Source organism: Lactuca sativa, chromosome 5 (genome assembly GCF_002870075.4).
Source record: "Lactuca sativa cultivar Salinas chromosome 5, Lsat_Salinas_v11, whole genome shotgun sequence".
In the NCBI taxonomy this organism is placed as follows: Eukaryota; Viridiplantae; Streptophyta; class Magnoliopsida; order Asterales; family Asteraceae; genus Lactuca; species Lactuca sativa.
Window position 1 is genome coordinate 195755231 of NC_056627.2, and position 20487 is coordinate 195775717.

The window sequence follows — 20487 nt, forward strand, 5'->3', positions numbered from 1 at the left end:
ATGAGTAATCTACGGAAGACTCATTAGGAAGATGTAAAGTGGATCTTGCGATACTTGAAGGGAATGACAGATGTTTGCTTGGTGTATGGAACAAACACGAAGAGTAACTTGGTGGGATATGCTGACTCTGATTATGGTGGTGACTTGTTGAAGCGCAGGTCATAGACGTGCTACATATTCACTTTATTCAGATGTGCCATCAGTTGGAAGTCAAGGTTACAAGATATAGTTTCTTTGTCCACAACTGAATCCAAGTACATGTCCATAACGAAATGATTAAAGGAAGAGATATGGTTGTAAGGGCTTATTCAGAGTCTTGGTCTGAAGGTGGAGAAGCATGTCTTGTATTGTGACAATCAATGTGCTTTGAGTCTTGCAAAGAACCCTCCGTATCATGAGAAGACGAAGCACATCGATGTCAGGTTGAATTTCATTCAGGATATTCTGGAAGGAGCCAAGTTTTCAATACTAAATATTGATACAAAGGTCAACCCAGCAGATATGTTGACAAAGTTGTTGCCCACGGAGAAGTTCAAGTTTTGCTTGGACTTGGTTGATGCTCGCAGAAGGTAGGTCAATTACCTAGCATTTGTGACTTAAGAAAAAACCCAACCTATTATCCTTTTATACGATGGGTCACAAGGATACCCCTCGGTTGGTATCATATTAGTAGTGAAAATTGTCGAGGAGGATTATAAAATAGTTTTATTGTATAAAATCAGAAAATAAATGTTTTTTCACGCATCAAATGATAATTTTTTGGATTTTTCTGATGTCAAAAATGTTAAATAACTGGCTTTCAAGGGTTTGTTGGTTACGAAATATTATTTCGGACATGATCATCAAATAAAATGGTTTTATCATACACAAAAATAAAATAATAGTTTTTTTTGAACATTGGAGGATAAAATAATTGGTTTTTCTAAGGTTTCCCTTATTTTTAGTCATAGTACTTGTTATGCATGATATTAGGAAAAAAAAAATTAAATTTTATTTTAAGGTTTAGTGACCCGGAACGACTCAATTGGTAGCATACTTAATATAAGATGACTAAATGATGCTATTAGTAACAAGGACTTTTCTTGTAGCTTTATAATGAGAATCGCCTATAGAAACAACTGAACTAGGCTTAATATAAGTGGGGTTTTTTTTTTTTTTTTTTTTTTTTTTTTTTTTTTTTTAAGTTAAATAAACAAATAAGTTAACTAACATATTTCTAGGATTTTATGAATAACAAAGATAAGTTTTTCAAAAAGACAATATTTAGGTAAGGTTGTAACAACTAACACGCATGCTATCCATCTCTACAAAAAAGTCAATTGTTGATTAGCTAATCACCTACGAAGTCTGTCTTGACAACAGGTGGTGATGGTGAGCTTTCAATTGTTAAACATAAATAGTGAATCAATGTGACGTGAACACTAATACTGTCATATCTAGAAAATGTCAAACCAACCTCTTTTGTGTGTCCAGGAATATGAAATCGTATGTTTGACTATGAGTAAGTAATATTAAATATGTATGTTTGACTATGAATAAGCAATAAAAATATCAAGATGCTTTCACCCATGACCCTAGTGCATATAACTATATGATCGATCATACATTTGGAAATACCTTCCAAACTCTAGTCCTATAATTTCACATCTCTAAGAACCCCTTTCCTACCAGTATGGATGCTGAATCCTCCTCATCCATAGAGTTGCCACAACAGTGTCGTCAGCTTACCATTTCTGAGATTCACTTGGCAACCCGAAACTTTGATGAGTCATTGATAATTGGGCGTGGGGGGTTCGGCATAGTTTACAAAGGAACCATCACAAATGGAGAAACTCATTTCATTGCTGCCATCAAGCGGTTGGATTCAACTTCTAATCAAGGAGCATTAGAGTTTTGGGCTGAAGTTGCGATCCTCACTAAGTTAAGACATTGTCATTTAGTACCTTTGATTGGTTATTGCAATGATAGGCAAGAAATGATCCTTGTTTACGAATACATGCCCCATGGAAGCCTTGAAGATCATCTTCACAAGTTTCAGACTAATTTACCTTGGGTGCAACGACTCAAAATATGTATAGGGGTCGCTCGTGGGTTAGATTACCTTCACACTGGTACGGGTATAAAGCATGGAGTTATACATCGCGATGTGAAGAGCTCTAATATATTGTTAGATGAAAGCTGGAATGCTAAGATTTCAGATTTTGGTTTGTCCAAACTAGGTCCAATAAATCAACCTTCCACTTATGTAAATACTGTTGTGAAAGGAACTTTTGGATATCTAGATCCAGACTACTTCACAACTGGTAGGCTGACGAGAAAGTCTGATGTGTATGCCTTTGGGGTAGTTTTATTTGAAGTCCTTAGTGGAAAGCGGGCGGTGGATAAAAGTCTTGATGAGGAACATTGGGGTTTAGTAAGATGGGCTCAAGAATCTATCAAAGAAGATAAGCTTGAGCAAATAGTTGATTCTAATATAAGGGAGGGAATCATGCCTAAAAGTTTGAAGGAGTTTGCACGGATTGCAGATTCGTGTTTGGATAGCAATCCCAAGCAACGGCCTACAATGGCTGAGGTTGTGGTTTGTCTTGAGTCTGTGCTAGCCTTACAAGAGAAAGTCGGCAACAAATTGCACCCTTCAGGCATGAGAATATTTGGTAATAAGGGGCTAATGTTTCCATTTCGTTCCAATGGGGAAAAATCTGGTATTATGTTCTTTTTCTGTTTTACCTTACCTGTGGATTTTTGCATATATAAATGTATTGAAGAACATTTGTAAAATCAGTATGTGTTCACTAAAATCAGTATGTGTCCATTTGAATTCCCACATCATCAATTTACTGTTGAATAGAAGATCTTTCACTTAGTAGAGATCAACGATACATTATGATTTTCATACTTAACACCAAATGGTCACCCATTTTCAATCTAAACTTCTTTTCTGTCTATAGAGTTTATATTAATATTATAATTCTTTTACTTCATTATTAGTTTCTAGTTCTTCCTTAATGGAAACACTTACCATCGTTTCCCTATAAGAGACCTTTGATTCATCGAGGGGAAGGCATCTTAATTTGGTTTTCCCAGAGGTGACAAAACCCGTACATCTTTTTATCAATTTCCACATGTCATGTCCCTCAATATTGGTGACAACCCTTATTTCACATTCATATGGGTTATTTGTAAAAGCTCAGAACAGACTTGTTCTATTGAAAGATATATTCTGTGATATCATACAATACTTCTAAAACCTTTTATTTGTGGTTGGGAGTAAAAATAAAAAATCCTTCTTGTTAATTATAACATCAAACTCTTGTGCAGCTTGCCCCCTAAGCATAACACACTTGGTTCGTGGTGGATGGAATACTTACAGAAACTATAATGAAGGTTTGAGTTTGGAACTATCAACATTGCAAGTGAAATTAAAGCACATTAACAAAAGTAATATGTTTGTTTTCCACTGTATAGGAAAATCAAAGTTGAAGTCTGAGATGATTTCTCATCAAGAGAAGATTGTCAACCAATTAAAGCAAACATATGATGACAGCCAACTTGTTAAAATTGCAAAGGGACAGAAGCATATGAAAGCACTCGAAGAGTCACTTGGGTTGGTATCTAAGAAACTGAGTGAAGAAAAGAACCGCATTGTCAAGGACAGGAAACAGCAGTACCATGAGAAAAACATGGAAGATGACGCTTTATAAACTATTTCTATGGTCTCACCATAAAACTTATTAGATAACCATATTTTATTATTATTGTAATTATCTTGTTGCATTAGATTAGGACTCTAGTTTCCTTAATTTTACCCAATCCTCTTGTATATATAAGGACGTTAAGAATGTATTTTGGCATATAATTAACTCTTTTATGATATTAGATTCTTTCTAGATCCTTGACCTATAATTTTTTCTTCTCTCACATCGGCTTTCTTCCATCAACCAACCGCTGATCTCTGCCTTCCCAACACCTCCACTTTGTCTCTTCTCTCCTACCTCCCATGGCCACCAACAAATTCCACCTCGGCGGTCACTATCTCTAATATTAAGAACTTTATACCCATCACCCTTGAGATGGAGAAAAGTCAATATACATCATGGGCTGCCTTTTAAAAAAAAAATTCCGAGCATTTCAAGTGATAGATCGTACCCCCCCACCCCTACAACCACCACCGATACCACCAAGTAAGCAATAACCGAGCCCAGTGAAGGTTGGTCCCGTCTTGATGCGATAATCCTTCAATGGATCTATGTCATGATTTCTAATGACATTTCATACTATTCTTGCTCAGGGAGGAGCACGATACCTCCAAAAAAACTAATTATTGCAATTATTTTCTAATGAATGTACTAATTAAATTTAAAACTGATAAATATAACATCCTATTTTGAGGATCTGTAGCAGTAAACTATAGGGGTGTTCATTTGGATTGATGAGTTTGATCCGATCCAATCAAGTGAATCCAAATTGATTTCGGTTTTCAAAACATGGATCCGAATAGTCCAAACTAAATTCAAATCCGATCTTATCCGATCCAATTACAATTCGGTTGGATCAGTTTTTATAATTCGGTTTTCAAAAATCAAAACATTTTAAAACAACATATAATTATAATATTACCCAATTTTACACAAGAAGCGAAAAAAATTATTTAGTTGTGATTCAAAATTTTTAACAACTACTAAGCAGATATATTATAATTAAATATTTTATAGATAGAAAACTTTCGAGAGATAATACATATTGATGGTTTTTTATTGGGTGAAATGTTTTGAACCTATTTGAAAAAATAAATTACAAAATTAATAGATAACTACAGATATATCTTATAAATAAATAAATACTAAATGTTTATTCGGTTTTTTTGGACTATTCGGTTCTTATTTTATAAACCAAAATCAATCCGAAATCCAAAATAATCATTCGGTTTTGTTGAAAACCAATCCAAAAATCTGAATATCCGAACCAAATAGCCTAATCCAAATTGTCCAATTGGATAATTCGGTTTTATCCAAATAATGAACAGCCCTAGTAAACTAAGTGTAGTTATTCTTTAAAAAAAGTTGGTTGTATGATAATAACTCTTGGATATGTTGGTAAAATGCTATTATGTGCATATATAAGCCAAAACACAGTTGTGTTATGAGAAACACATCTCGTGTAATGTTGTCTAGTGTTTATAAGCCTGATTTAAAGGTAAATCGGCCATTCGTCCTTTAAAAGCACATTCAACACCCATTCATCCTTTAAAAGCACATTCAACACCTTTAAAAGGTCCTCTACGCATGGGAGAACGTCCCTAAAGGGGTCTTGAACATCAACTTGAAGGAACTTTAGGAGAATCAAATGATAATTGCAATAACCTCGATCTTTACTTAAATCCAACGTAGAGCTTCTTATTCTCTTGATAATCTTTATTTTCATAGTTGAACTAGGGAAAGGTTTATAAACACTAAATCCCATATAATCTTAAATAGTGAAATTAGTGATGAGGTAGAAGTAGGGGTGAGCATATTTACCGAAAAACCAAACCATAACCAAGTTAACTCATATAACCGAACCATTTTTAGCGAACCATTACTAAAAGATATGGTTCAGTTTCTAATTTTGATTAACCAAATACATATGGTTCGGTTATGGTTTTCATCAAAAACCGAACCAATAATATTAATATTGTTTTTAATATAATATAATTTTAAATATATGGTATGTAATTATATTGAGAATTGAAAATTTAAAGGGTTATTATTTGGAGTTAGATAGGATAAGTAATACTCGAAGGATTATCTAAGCTTTGATGTATGTGATTATATTCATGAAGTGGTTAACTGTCACTATTAGGAGTTCTTCGACAGCTGGTGGCAGGGTGAGGTCAGGAACATAGGAGAGCCTAGGATGTGCTGTAGTGGGATGGCATGTGTTGTTTAACGATGGGTATTCGTTTGAGAACAGGCGTATAAGAATGGATAGGACAGATATGGATAGGGGTAGTTACTTAGAAGACCCGAGATGATTCTTGAGGAGAGTACAGATAGGTATGCAAGTAGTATTGGGCCCGTACTACTAGTAGCACAGGATCCATAATCGAGTCGAGGAAAATTTGGGGGATTCTAAGGAACTGGTTAGGGAAAAGGGAATGATTTGGCACCATGATTCATCGTAGTGTATGTCCACCTTTATTGGTTATCGGGTATGATTGTCCAAGATGAGGATGGGTCAGATGATTGTTCAGGCCTCAGTAGCCATGTTTGTTGGGTTTTGATGGTACAGAAACATCAAAAGTAGCTGATGCTACGGTTTGGAGGGCCTTGCTCAAGTAGTAACAGATGAGTCGCGAGACTCAAGAAGGAAGTGAGTGTGATGAATGGCTTGAGGATTGCATCTGGAGATTACGTGATTAGCAGATGGATTGGGATGTCATTATCATCAATAAGGGTAAAATAGAGAGAGAGAGAGAGAGGGAGGGAGAGGGAGAGAAAGAGAGAGAGAGAGAGAGAGAGGGGGAGACAGAGAGAGAGAGAGAGAGAGAGAGAGAGAAAGATAAAGAATAGGCATGTAATTTTCAAAGATAGGATGTAGTCCCAACGTGAGTCTAGAAAATTGTGGTTTTCTTTGTCGACAGGTATGGCAGCGTAGGAATGCACAAAAGGGTTTTGTGGTACGGTTGCCATGAGATGAGATTTGGGGTCTGCTTTCTTGGGATTAGTTAGGTAAGGTTCTAGTTGATTGTTTCAAGAACCAAGGGAAGTGAATCAATTATAGCAACTTCTGTTGTCTCTGATATATCCTGACTAAGAGAACGATGCTTCTTATAATTATGGATAATGCTCGCGATGGATTGTATGATGGGAATTAGGCGAGGTATGTGGTAGTTCATTTGTTTCTTGATAGAGAATGGGTGTCATGAGTGGACAGAATTATTGTTTGTGCATTTTCATGGGATTCTAATATTAGAGGTGGTCATGATTAGGAGGTTTTCGAGGTTTCCATTTGAGATCTAAGGTAACATGTGTTCGCTTGGTCCTTATCTGGAAGAATAATTTGAGATGTGGTATGTTTGCAATGTTATTTGGTGGTAGTTTGAATCATAAGTGGGGGAGAACCGGCTATTTTGGTTTAAGGATTATTGCTACATTGAGTTTATTATTTCAGAAAAATGGGTCTTAGGGATTTGTGGTTCGGGCATATGGAACTTTGTTTTAGAATTTGGTCATGACAGAGGGGCAAAGCAAGTTGTCATCAGATGTATGTATTCAGGAAGGCAAGATTCATCTTTGCGGCAAGAATATGTTAGGTAAGGAGCTTGTTGTAGCCAGTGGGCCCTTTTAGAATATCGATGAATAGATCAAGAAGTGTTTGGGACGCTCAGGTTGAGCATCAAGTACTTAGGGAATTCCCCAACTCGTTGTATAGATTGATATCCCTGTTCTAGCGTGGGAAGTATTGATCATTAGATCAACTTTAGAGTTGGTATGCTTAGTCTCTCGTGGGTTTTGGTGCAAGTAGTGCAATGGGTTATTGGGTTAGTTTTCAATGCTATCACACCCCAAAACCGAGAACGGTAGAAACATTCCGGGGTGGAGGACGTCGTGTACAGTATCACAACAGTGTAAAGTAATAAACAAGCAACAACATCATCCATTACATTAAAAGTAAAGTTTTAATACATGTGTGTTCTTTCATTGTAATAAGACACCAAAATAGGTAATCAAAATAAAAGACGAGTCTTGTCTGTGCTCCTTCTTCTCAAAACCTGGCCATCGTACATGTCTACTGGTGGCCTGAGAATACAAGTTATTTTGAAAGCGAGTATCAGCCTAAAGCTGGTGAATTCATAAGTATTTAAGTGTCATTGTCTTTTTTTGGAAAGCTGTTATGAATGCCATGAAAATCTTTGAATGAATCAATTGATATAAGTATGAAAAACCCTAGAAAATCCCATATTTCCTACTAGTATAAAATGTAGTCTTCTACCAAGACCCGAATGTTTTGAAAGTAGTCTTCTACCAAGACATGTATGTATGAAAGTAGTCTTCTACCAAGACCTGTATGTTTTGCTATAACAAAGATGGTTTTTCTTCTTTTTTGAATAATACTAACAGTACTTAGTGTAACTCATCGTTTATGTCAATGTATCACAAAATAAAGTAGTAGGAAAAATATAATCATGTAGGTGTTTTCCTTTTGCATTAGGATCAACTCGACATCGCGACTGCCGAAAGGTATAACCTTGAACATCCGTAGATTGTTCATTTTCCTCTGTAGCTAGCAGCAGGTTTAAGGAATGGTTAGTCCCGTAAAGGTACTCCTAATATAAGTATTAACCGTAGGCATCCATAGATGTTCATTACCTCTGTTGCTAACAGGTGGGTTCCGGAATGGTTAGTCTCGTACAGTTATCCTTTTGAATTAGGATAGGCAGAACAATTTACACATAATGTACTAGTAAATCATCCTAATGAATCTAGGTACAAGTATCCATGTAAGTGTATACAAATAAATGTATATATGTAAATGTATTCATGTAAGTGTATCGATGTAGACGTATTCATGTAACCTGTAAGGTATAGTATAGACTCATGAATGAACTGACTCTGGTGTAATTCCTTGTAATAGGAATAATGTTTTGTATCTCCTAACGATCCCTATAATAGTTAACTGGAAGGTAATTGATTGTCCAAGCAGGATTATACACCCTTGCTACACAAGAGTGTGGGAAACTGAATGAAGGCTGAAAACTATCATATCAATACATATATAAGTACATAAGTGTATAGATATAGTTTTGTTCAAGTAGATGAAAAAGTTTTTGTAAGACATTTAAGAGTTTTGAACAATAATTAACAATGACTTGATGTCATTTTAATAAACATTTCAAAAGTAATACATTTGATAACAAATTATTTTTAAGATAGAAAACCATTTAATGCATCACATTTTGAAGTATGTGAAATTTGCTGGATGAAAACACAGTTATAAATACATATGAGTGATTTAATAACATGTTGTTTTCTACTTGTATTCCCCCCCCCCCCACCCCATTAAAGCATTTAAAATCATTTAATCATTGATTAAGGGGTATGAACTCACCTGTAGTGAGTGGTTCGGATGTACGGAAGATGTAGGATTGCTAGGTGTCAAGTGAAGTCCTGAACACACTCTATGATCCTAGTTAACATACAATCACACATATATGTACCCAATTAGTTTTAAACTACTAATTGATCATGATAAGACCTTCTAAAACATGCTAAACACCTTACATAGGTGTTATTAGTCCTAAGGATGGCATCTAAGTTGTTGTAGGTCAAGGCTAAAGTGTTTAGGGTCCAAGGGTAAACTCCTTTGGAGTTTACGGTTTTAATGACCATTACCCAAGGAGTTTACGACAGTAAACTCAAGGGTTTACGATCGTAAGCTCTACAGCTTATGACCATAAGTTGTTTTGAGGTTTTACAAGTTTGAAGCATTTCTACTTGGTGGTTAGGCCTTTGGAAGGGACTAGGGCAACAAAACACTCCTTTGAGGAGTTTACGGCCTCATGGTCATTTCCCTTTGGGTTTCCTACCTTAAACCCATATGGAAATTGGTATTGCTATTTTTCAATTCCTTAACTCATCTAGGTAATTGTCTAGGTTAGTTTTTAGGCCTAAGGAAGGAATATGGCCCAAATAAACACACTTAAGGGTGTTTACGATTTTGGGAGCTCCCTATATCGTAAACACATAAAAATGGTGGAATTTGGTGTTTTTCAAGGCTTAAACACATCAAGGGAAGGTTTAAACATATCAAGGAAGGCTTAAACATCAAACTAGGGCTTAGATAAAGGACTTAGGCACTCTTTGGTGCCTTTCTTGGTGTTTACGGCCCAAGAACATTCTTGGACCGTGAACACCTTATTCCTTGTGTTCTTGGCATATTTTCTTGATGCTAACATGTAATACTAACTTAATAAGACTAAAGGATGGAAGTACTTACTATAAGGAAGCATGAAATATGCTAAAAGTCCAAGAACACTTAGTGTGTGTTCTTGGTGTTCTTGGTGTTTTTGGAAATCTAATCAAAACACAAAAATGAATGGATGAATAGATGCACAAACACTAGATTAAGTGTTATATCAACTTGGAATGGCTAGAACACTTACAAGTTTGAAGATCTTGATTTAATTCTAGGATGATACTTGAGAGGGTTTTTGAGTTTACTCTTTTTGAGTTTACTCTATTAGGGTGAAATAATGAAAAGTGACTAATTTGAGGAGTAAACTCATGCTTATGCATGAGTTCACGGTTTTTGGATGATTTTCCGACCCAAACATAAAAGTTTGGCCGTGAACTTCTAAGACACAAGGTGTTTGCGGTTTTTAAATTTGAAAACCCGAGACGACACTTTCTTTCACCCATTCGCTTAAAGAATAATATTAAAATAATCAAACGAACTTTAAATTTTCTAAAATAAGAAATAATGACATTAACTTATAATAAGAAGTGATTGACTTTTAGGGTTTGACCGAATGAAAATTCCGGGTTGTTACAAATGAATTCTCGATCGTTGGTCTTCTCGTTCATCATCAAAAACAGAGGTTCTTTAAAAGTTACAAGTTGTATCAATTGAATTTCAAAGTATGCATTGACCTATTGTCAAGTTCCGTGTGTTTTATATTTTCTTTGGTTTCTAGGTATGGTTACCCCCCAATTGTGGTGTGGAATTTGGTACATAGCAGCTCAGGTTTTGGCTTCATTTCTAGATCACTTTGGGAGTTTTCTCAAGGTAGTTACGTAATGGTGGAATCTGTTCAGTTTCAATCGAGGTGTGGGATCTTGTATCAATCGTCCATGAGGATGTTTCTATTAATGGTTGTGGTTCGTCTAGTTTTGCATTGATATCAGTCTGTACTGTGAAAGGAATTGTGTGTGATAGAAAGGGTATGGTCGATATGTGTTTGGATAGCATTGAGAGGGATATGTTTAGGTCCCTGCAATTCGGTGGACTGATGGTTAGGTATCTATAGGTCCTGGTGGTGTTGGTCACGAGTCTTCAGGCTATGGATGTGATGGCAGCAATACCGGTTTAGTATCGTGAGCCTATCATTTAGTGGATAGCAGGTGTCGTAATCTACTGTGAACCAGTAGTTGTATGTTTTATATGGGTAGGACTCGATAGTTTTTTTACTGAGATTCTTAGGTCTTGGATCATTAGCTTCTTTGGTTATTCGGGTATTTTAGCATTGTGAAAGTCGGGAGATTCAGTGACCAGCTTGTTTGGATCATGTGGAAAGTAAAAGGTTGTTAGAAATGTTGGGCATTCACTTGTAGCTGCTTACAAAGTGGTTGCATTGTGAACATTGGTTTCTTGAGGGTTGTCTATCAGGAGTTTGGTTACCAATGCTAGGCACCGGTTATGGAATCTTGAGGCATTAAGTGCATTGTGAATGTCTCGAACGATTTGTCAGGTAGAGGTACACTTGAGATGACACGGGATTTGGATGCAATGTAAGAATTTTTGGATTGACCATCCTTATGCTCGTGAGATCATCAGGTCGGTGATGACTTGCCAGGAAGTCAAGCGCATATGTGAGATTGTTAGGCGTCACTTTCGAATTAGGGATATGGTGAAATTCACTATCAGTATATTTTGAGCATTTTTTTTGCATAGTAGAATGGTATTCCTAGTCAGAGACTAGAGGGGGTGGGTGCGATGAAGGAATGATTAGTAGTCTTAAGGAATAATCTGTTGGAGTTTATATTGATGGGTTCATGTTTTCGGAAAGTTCCTACTTTGAATAGTTGTCGCTTTGTTATGAGGTATTCCCGTTGTGAGGAGTAAGGTAGTTGTTTCAGTTCTCAGGTAGGGCTAATGGGCTCCCTTCTTTTGGGCTGAGGGCAGGGTGTTAAATTTCATTCTCTCGGAGGTATAAGCAAACTCTACCAAGGCGGGGCTTGGATGGCAGGTGTGGGAGGCAGTCGTTGGCAAAGGATGATTCTTCAGTCTTGATCAGAATTCAAGAAGTTTGGGCAGGATTGTCTAGCATGACAGAGGAAGTAGTAAAGAATGATTTCGAGGAAGGAATCTAATTTAAATGGGGGAGAGTTGTAACACCTTGTTTCGTGTCATTTGATAACTCGAGTTCATGACCCAAAGACTGATTATCATAAGGATTAGGGCCTTTGGGAAAGAAACTTAGACCCCTTTGAGTGTGGATAATGTACGTTAGAGGATCTGGGAGTTCCGTTTGTTTTTTGGAGTCCAAGAGTATATCAGTAAAGTGACAGTTCGGGCCTTTTATGAATTTTGGATTTTTGTTTAGAAAGTTTTATAGCAAGGGGGTTTTGAGAGAAGTGTAGAGCTTCTTATTACCTTTCTGTGGATATAAGGATCATCAAAAACGGATTTAGAGCGAAGAATTTGTGGCTTTCAGAAGTTTGGTGACTTTGTGTTAATCCTAGTACGCGGGTGTACATATGGAGTACCATGGGTGTACTAGGCAGGGGGGTCACGACACCTATTAGAGTACGTTGGGCGTATTGAGCATATGCAGGGCATACTCCAGCCTCATGTAAACTCTAATTTAGGGTCTTGGACCCTATTTAATGATATTAACTCAACTCCAATCCCTCTTATCTTCAGCCTCCATCCCATTAAACCCTATATTCAAAATCGTAGCTTCCATTTGAGCATTTTGTGGTTTTTGGTGTGATTTTGGTGTGCCATGGAGTAGAAGGAGTTCTTGTTGGAATCGTTGATTGGCATGTAGCTTGTGGATCCAAGCTCTGATCATCTTCATTAACTTCCAAGAGGTAAAAAGTTTCTAACTTGATGACTTTATTTGTTAGATCTAGTCTAGAGTATGTCTTGGGTTTATTTTGCTTCTTAGAGTCATCCTTGTGACTATGAGTTGCTCTAAGAGCTTAGAATGTTGGATCTTAGCACTTCTGAGGTTGTGGGTGCATAAAAATGTCATCTTGAGGGGTTTGTGTGAGTCATGATTAAGTTGGTGTTCGTATTATGGGTCTAGAAGGATAAAATGGGTTTTGGGTTCCATTAAGGCATGTAAGGGGATAAAGTTGGCAACTTTATGGTTTAAGACCTTATCTAGGGATCAGATCTGTGTTTGGACGGCTTGATTTAACCCAATAAGATCTTAATAGGGATTTTTGGGCATATTATGAGTACATTGGGTGTACGTAGGAGTACGCTCAGTGTAATGCTATTTTTATGCATCATCTGCTTGTATGTAGTGCTTCAGGGGTGAGTATGTGGGGAGTACGTTCCTAATAGGCAGGGCTATTTTGGGCCTTTTAGGGTTTGGGACTTGTTGGGCCGTTGGACTTCAGACTTTGGGCCATGAATAAACTATGGGCTTTCTTGGAATTGGATCCATGATGGTTTTTGGGCCTAATTAGAAAGTTAGGCCATATTGGGCCTTGTGATACCATGTAGGAATTGGGATTTTTGAGCAACTAGGTTGGGCCTTGGTTTTGGGTCAAATAAGAAAAGGGTAAAATGGTCTTTTACCCTGGATATTATGGTTTGAGATCTAATTATTAATTGGATATTATTTGATAGTGTTAGGGCGCGGGAATTCCCAGATCAGAAGATCGAGATTTATTAAGAGATTTAATGGCTTGAGGTGAGTTTCCTCACTATGTTTAGTGGGTCGAAGGCACCAATGTTGGCCCATGGTTTGTGATGTTTAGGATGCTAGTTCTTTGCGTGACTCTTACATGTGATATGTGTTTATATGCTTACTAGGTTGGGCCCGATGTTGGGCGGGGCCCTATGACTATCTTGTACGTTATTTATCTTTGTGATTATTGCATGTGTTTGTATGATTATATGTTTATATATTTATATGTATACCGGGTGGGGCTCGATGCCAAGCGAGGCCTGATGACTGATAGATTTGTTTGCCGAGCGAGGCTCGATGTTGGGCGGGGCCCGATGACGGGCGGTGTCTATTATATGTTTGATATGTATGGTATGTGGTGCTTTGGGGAACTCACTAAGTTTTGTGCTTACGGTTTTCATTTTTTGTTTGAGGTACTTTTATTTCAAAAAAGGAAGGGCTCAGGATGACTGCATTGCACACACCACATTGTTGCACATATTACAAGACTCTGATGTACTTGGATGTTTAGTGATACTCTTTGATTCACTATGGTTTTTTATGATATTGTTTAGTATAATGGTTTTATTAGTCTAAAAATCGAAATTTTTAATCTTAATTTTTGGGACGTTACATATGGTTGTCTTTCATCGAATTGCACATTAGTGAATTGATCAAACAAAATTTTTTCGGTTTTTTGCATCTCACGATGTGAGGATTAATGCTCACGACGTGAGATCTAAACAATTCGATTTTTTCGAGTTTATATGCCTAATCTGTTTTGTATGCCTTTTATTTGGTAACTATCTGTTTTAATATTTAGCAAATTCGAATTTTCTGCATATTTGATAATTAAATAAAAGCCTACAAATTAGGAGATAAATCTTTGACCATATTAATTATTTAATTTGTTAAGATAATTAATTTTTTAGGTATGTAAATAATTTATATATTGATTAATTCTAATAACTAATGTCAAATATTAATTGGTTTATTTAAATTAAATTAATTCTTCAATTTTGAAAATTTAGTAAACCTAGTATTTTAGAAAAGTTTTTAGAAAAAGTTATATATATATATATATATATATATATATATATATATATATATATATATATATATAATATTAAAAGTTAATTACTATATGTATAAGACTAATTCAGTCAGATCGCTAGTATGCCTCATTTACGAAGCCGAACTATAAGGGGGTATAAGGAAACTGCCTATAAAATGATAGTTGAATGGGTGTCCACTCTCACCCACCGCCTCCTTGTTTGGTGGAGGGTCGTTAGCAGAATGGATCTGATAGGACATTAACTTCATTAAAATTATAATGTGATTAAGTAACTACACTATTTTATAAAATCTCACTCTTAGTTACTCTAGGAAAAATGTGAAAAGTATGTTAGTCCATAAAATAGCACATTATACATTATAGTAGTTAGTGGAGCGTATGTGGTTAACGGACATACTAATAGTGACTATAAAGAGTAATAATGAGTATCTCGAAAATTATCATTGATTAATGGAGCGTGTGTGGTTAATCGGCACATTAAAAATGAGATGATAAATGACATCGAGAGTGCCAAGCATATTTGTATGTTTATTCATATATTGTGTGTGATTCTTTGTATCCCAGTCACAAATAGAAGAGCATAATCCAAGATTAAACATGCCATTAATAGATTCAATGAATCTCAAAGGATCTAGGAATTTCATAGTTCGAAATTGGTAAATTGCTTTTACCTACCTTCTTAAATTCGCAATAAGATTACGACAGCCCTCTTCTTAGTTGTGAATTTTTATTTTGGATCCTATCCTTAATTGTTTATTCTGGGTTAAAATATTAAAGATAATTGTCATCTAACTAAAACTATTCTTTTTCTCTATAGATGTCTAATCCTGGTGATGCTTCTGCTCCATCATTGTCTACCCACCATACGGGTTTCTCCCTACTCTCCATTGTGTCCAAGGTGACCTTTGATGGCACCAACTACAATGAATGGATGCGCAATATCAAGATGGCTCTTCGATTCGAGGGAAAATAATATGTCCTTGATGAAAATCTCGTTGAAATCGATGAAGTCACTGCTACTCCTGAACAAGTAGCCTCCTACAAGAAACACTATGATGATGCAACAAAAGTTTCTTGCATCATGGTTGCTACAATGTCTCCTGAATTGCATAGGTTCTATGAGGACTACTATCCATTTGAGATGAACAATGACCTTCTGGAAAAGTACCACAAGAGAGCTCTTGAAGAAAAATATGAAGTGTTCAAGTCTCTAATGGCTTGCAAGATGAAAGAAGGAGAGTTTGTCTACAACCACGTGCAGAGAATGCAAAGATACATGGAACACCTTGTTAGGCTTAATGTTCACTTTGACGAAGAGCTGTCCATTGACATGGTCTTCAACTCCTTGCCAAGTTTTTATGATCAGTTCATATTGGCATATCATCTGAACAACGCGGAAACCACATTGGCCTAACTCCACAACTTGCTATAGACTACTAACTTGGGAATGAAGGGAAAGAATTCGGCCACTTCTACTAATGCTCCCGTTCTCTCCATTGGACAAGGCAAAGAGAAGCAATGGGATGTTGCTCCCAAAGCTAATTGGAAGAACAAGTCCCAAGCAAGTTCGTCGAGCAATGGGCCAAAGGCGAGGCCCAACTTAGACAATAGAAGAGGAGCTGCCACAAATACTTGCAAGACATCAAGGATGGCAAAGTGGAGCCATCATCAGCAGGTATATACACTATTCAAACTAATAAATCACCATCTACTCGTTCTTGGATCCTTGTTACAGGATGTGGTTTTTGAAGGGTTTTGAGCATTTTAACACTCTTATGGTGTACATGCAACCCTAGAAACCTTGGATCTATATTTAACTATGATACATGCAAATTTGTTTTTCCAAGGTTCATAACCTATTTAGCATACATGGGGAACTTTTAAACATAAAAGTTAGTAAGAAATACATACCTTTAGTTGCTTGGATTCCTTGAGAACCTTGTGATCCAAGCACCTCAAGTGTGATGCCTCAAATGTCTCACACAACACCAAATGCGCTTGGAATAACTTAGAGAGAAATGAAGAACACTTAGAAATCGGCTAGCCCTCACTTGTATGTCTTAGTGGCAGATTTTGGTGAAGAACATGAAGCTTATATAGTGTGTTACAATTAGGGTTACACCATGTAAACCCTAATTGTCATGACTTTTCATTTCCATGACCCATGGGTTCTATAAACACCATGGAGCATCCTATGGGTTTTTGCCCAACTTGATAATCCATGAAGCATTAGTCCACTATATAAGTATGGACGATTTACATAATCAACCCATATATTTAACTAGTCTCCTTTTGATCACTTAATTAATTCCAAAATAATTCTTGATCAATACTAATTAAATAATATTATTAATATATTAGAACTTATAATATATTAATAACCTTAAGTGTTATATCTCTCATTTTAGTCTATCCGAATGCATGATGCCATGCAACCCAAATGGACCATGCTAATCGCGTCAAGTACATTCCAGAAATAGTTATGAACTTAGAAACCTAATCTAACAGTCTCCCACTTGGATAAGTCGAATAACTATAACTGCAAGAATGAATTCAAGAAACGATCAACAATCATAGCTCTTTCAAGGTCTCGCAGAACTGAGATGATGATGATACGCCATTTAAGATAAGTGATCATATAATCCTCTGTTCTAGATATCATCCAAACAAATACATGGAACAATGTCTTACTTAATGTCTCGCAATTTGTTTCTCGATTTCTGATTTGTTTGACATAGAACTTAATTGAACACATCAACTTAGTTATGGCCAGGCCCGATACATGGGTCAACACAAAATCATCGAGGGGCCCAGATATCGCTTCTAATCTAATAAGGAACAGATAAACTTCGACTCATATGCTTGTTCAACTACTTGTTGAATCATACACAAAGGCACGTTTTATAACATCGAGTTACCAATGCGTTTTCATACAATTAATGTATAACCAACAAGTCATATCTCTAGGTTTGAAGACTTATATGATATTACCATCTCACGATTACGCGACATAAATTCCATGAAGTGATACCAGTGAGTGCGGGTTGAATCCAATACTCAGAACTTATGAGCACTCATGAGTGTTGTAGCACCACTTATGTCCAACATCTTAGACCTCTACAAGCCAACCCATGACAGTCTTGATTCATATCTACTTCCAACATATGACCGACTATGGAGAATTTGAATACTATGAAATAACATAACATAATTATTCTGGAAGTCAAAACATGCAAAATGAAATGATAGTAAACGATTGACAAAGGATAGCAACACTTTACTCATAAGTAAATACAACTTTTATTCATCATCAAATGTCAAGTACACTTTACACATTTCAAATCTATCTAACTACTAAAACTAATATCATCCTTCAGCCCTATGCGCCTTGCATGCTGGAGATGTTTAACCCTACCCAGTCCCTTCGTGAGGAGATCTGTCGGGTTCTCATCCGATGATACCCTCTTTGCCGCGAGGAGTCCTTCTTTTATTCGATATCTGATGAAATGATATTTTTTGTCGATGTATCTGGATCTCCCGTGATCACTTGGTTCCTTTGCTAAGGCAACTGTGCTTTCACTATCACAGAAAATCTCTATATGCTCCTTTATAGCTGGTACAACTCCAAGGTCTCCAATGAAGTTCTTTAGCCATATAGCCTCCTTTACTGCCTCGCTTGCCGCTATATAATCTGATTCACAAGTTGAATTACCCACCGTCTCCTGCTTGGAACTTTTCCAAGAAATTGCTCCTCCGTTTAAGGTAAAGACCCAGCTTGACTGAGAGCTGAAATTATCCATATTAGTCTAAAAGCTAGCATCACTATACCCTACTACTCTCAAGTCATCACTCTCACCGAGAGTAAGGACCAAGTCCTTAGTCCTCTGCAAGTACTTGAGAATGTTCTTTACCGTAGTCTAGTGACCCTTGCCAGGGTTCCCTTGATATCTGTTGACCAATGTCAATGCAAAGGCCACATTAGGACGAGTACAAGCATAGCTTACATGATCGAGCCTACAGTGGAAGCATACAGTACTCGACTCATTTCTGCTATCTCAGCCTCTGTACTCGGACTCTGAGCTATACTCAGTCTGGCGTTACTTTGGATCGGTAACACTCCTTTCTTGGAATTCTGCATGCTGAATCTATTCAGTACCTTCTCCAAGTAGGTACTCTGACTAGGTCCAACTAGTCTTTTACTCATGTCTCCCAAAATCCTTATCCCTAAGGTACATATAGCTTCTCTAAGGTCCTTCATAGAGAAACACTTCCCAATCCAGGACTTGACTTCCTGCAGAGTTGGGATGTCATTTCCTATGAGTAGTATGTCATCCACATACAATACCAAAAAGTTGACTATACTCCCACTAGCCTTGACATATACACAAGATTCATCTTCACTCCTCAAAAATCCAAATTCTTTGACCTTCTTGTTGAAGCAAAGATTCCTTCTGCAAGGTGCTTGCTTTAATCCATAAATGGATTTCTCAAGCTTACACACTCTATTAGGGTACTCTATACTGACAAAACCCTCTGGCTGACTCATGTAAACATCCTCAACCAACTTTCCATTAAGGAAAGCGGTTTTTACATACATTTTCCATATTTCATAATCATGAAATGCAGCAATGGCTAACATAACCCTAATAGACTTAATCGTCGCTACTGGTGAAAAGGTCTCATCATAATCAACTCCCGGAGTTTAAGAAAAGCCCTTTGCAACCAGTCGCACCTTATAAGTGTGTACATTACCATCCATGTCGGTCTTGTTCTTGAAGATCCACTTGCACCCGACTGTCTTGCGATCTGGTACATTGCCAACCAAGTTCCAAACTTGATTGTCATACATGGATCGTATCTCACTGTCCATAGCCTCTTTCCATTTAGCAGCGTCAGGGCCTGCCATGACTTCCGTGTAGCTGTTAGGTTTATCCAGACTCACCAATGTGCTATCACTGATAAGTGTATCACCTTCCGCAGTAATATGGAAACCATAGTAATGCTCAGGTGCATTCCTAACCCTCGTGGAACGCCTCAGAGGTACAGACTCATCAACCGAATCAACATGAGTTTCCTCCCCAGGTTGATTGCTAGGATTTGAGGTTCCTTCATCACTTGACTCTTGAATTTCTTCAAGGTCAATTTGCCTCCCACACTTTCCTTGGCTCATGAATTCTCTCTCGCGAAAGACTCTTCTCCTTGCTACAAAGACCACATTATCACTAGGTCTGTAGAAGAGGTAACCAAAGGATCTCTGTAGGTAGCCGATGAAAAATACACCTCCCACTTCAAGGTTCGAGCTTATTGTGAGACTCGCGCCTCACAAAAGCCTCGTAACCCCAAATCTTCCTGTGGTCCAGATTGGGAACTTTTCCAGTCCACATCTCATGAGGTGTTTTGGCAACCTTCTTTGTAGGGACTAGATTAAGAATATGGGCGGAAGTCTCTAAGGCATACCCCTAAAATGAGATTGGTAGCAAAGCTCGATTCATCATGGAACAAACCATATTCAAAAAGCTTCGATTCTGCCTCTCATCCACACCATTAAGCTGTGGTGTCCTGGGAGGTGTCAATTGTGAGATAATCCCACATTCCTTAAGATAGTCAAGGAACTCTATACTAATATACTCACCACCTCGATCGGATCGAAGCATCTTAATGTTCCTGCCCAACTGATTCTCCACTTCCTACTTGAACTCTTTGAATCTTTCAAAGGTCTCTGACTTATGCTTGATTAAGTAGACATATCCATATCTACTAAAATCATCAGTAAAACTCACATAGAAGCAGTTAGCATCTCTTGTGGCGGTTC

General features: G+C 37.0%; 1 protein-coding gene across 1 annotated transcript; it reads left to right on the plus strand.

The window, feature by feature from the left end:
• The first annotated feature begins 1621 nt into the window (after positions 1 to 1621).
• LOC111876586 (probable receptor-like protein kinase At5g38990) lies at positions 1622 to 3873 on the plus strand. The gene is made up of 3 exons (XM_023873139.3): positions 1622 to 2702; positions 3319 to 3384; positions 3466 to 3873. The coding sequence occupies exons 1-3, from the start codon at positions 1673 to 1675 to the stop codon at positions 3699 to 3701; spliced, it is 1332 nt and encodes a 443-aa protein (XP_023728907.1). The 5' UTR covers positions 1622 to 1672; the 3' UTR covers positions 3702 to 3873.
• Positions 3874 to 20487: the final 16614 nt, after the last annotated feature.

What these genes read in the sequence shown, in the direction of transcription:
- LOC111876586 (XM_023873139.3), top strand. Translation starts at nt 1,673, where the DNA reads ATGGATGCTGAATCCTCCTCATCCATAGAGTTGCCACAACAGTGTCGT. An exon ending in TTCCAATGGGGAAAAATCTG is followed by an intron (nt 2,703 to 3,318) that starts GTATTATGTTCT and finishes ACTCTTGTGCAG; the next exon opens with CTTGCCCCCTAAGCATAACA. An exon ending in TTACAGAAACTATAATGAAG is followed by an intron (nt 3,385 to 3,465) that starts GTTTGAGTTTGG and finishes TCCACTGTATAG; the next exon opens with GAAAATCAAAGTTGAAGTCT.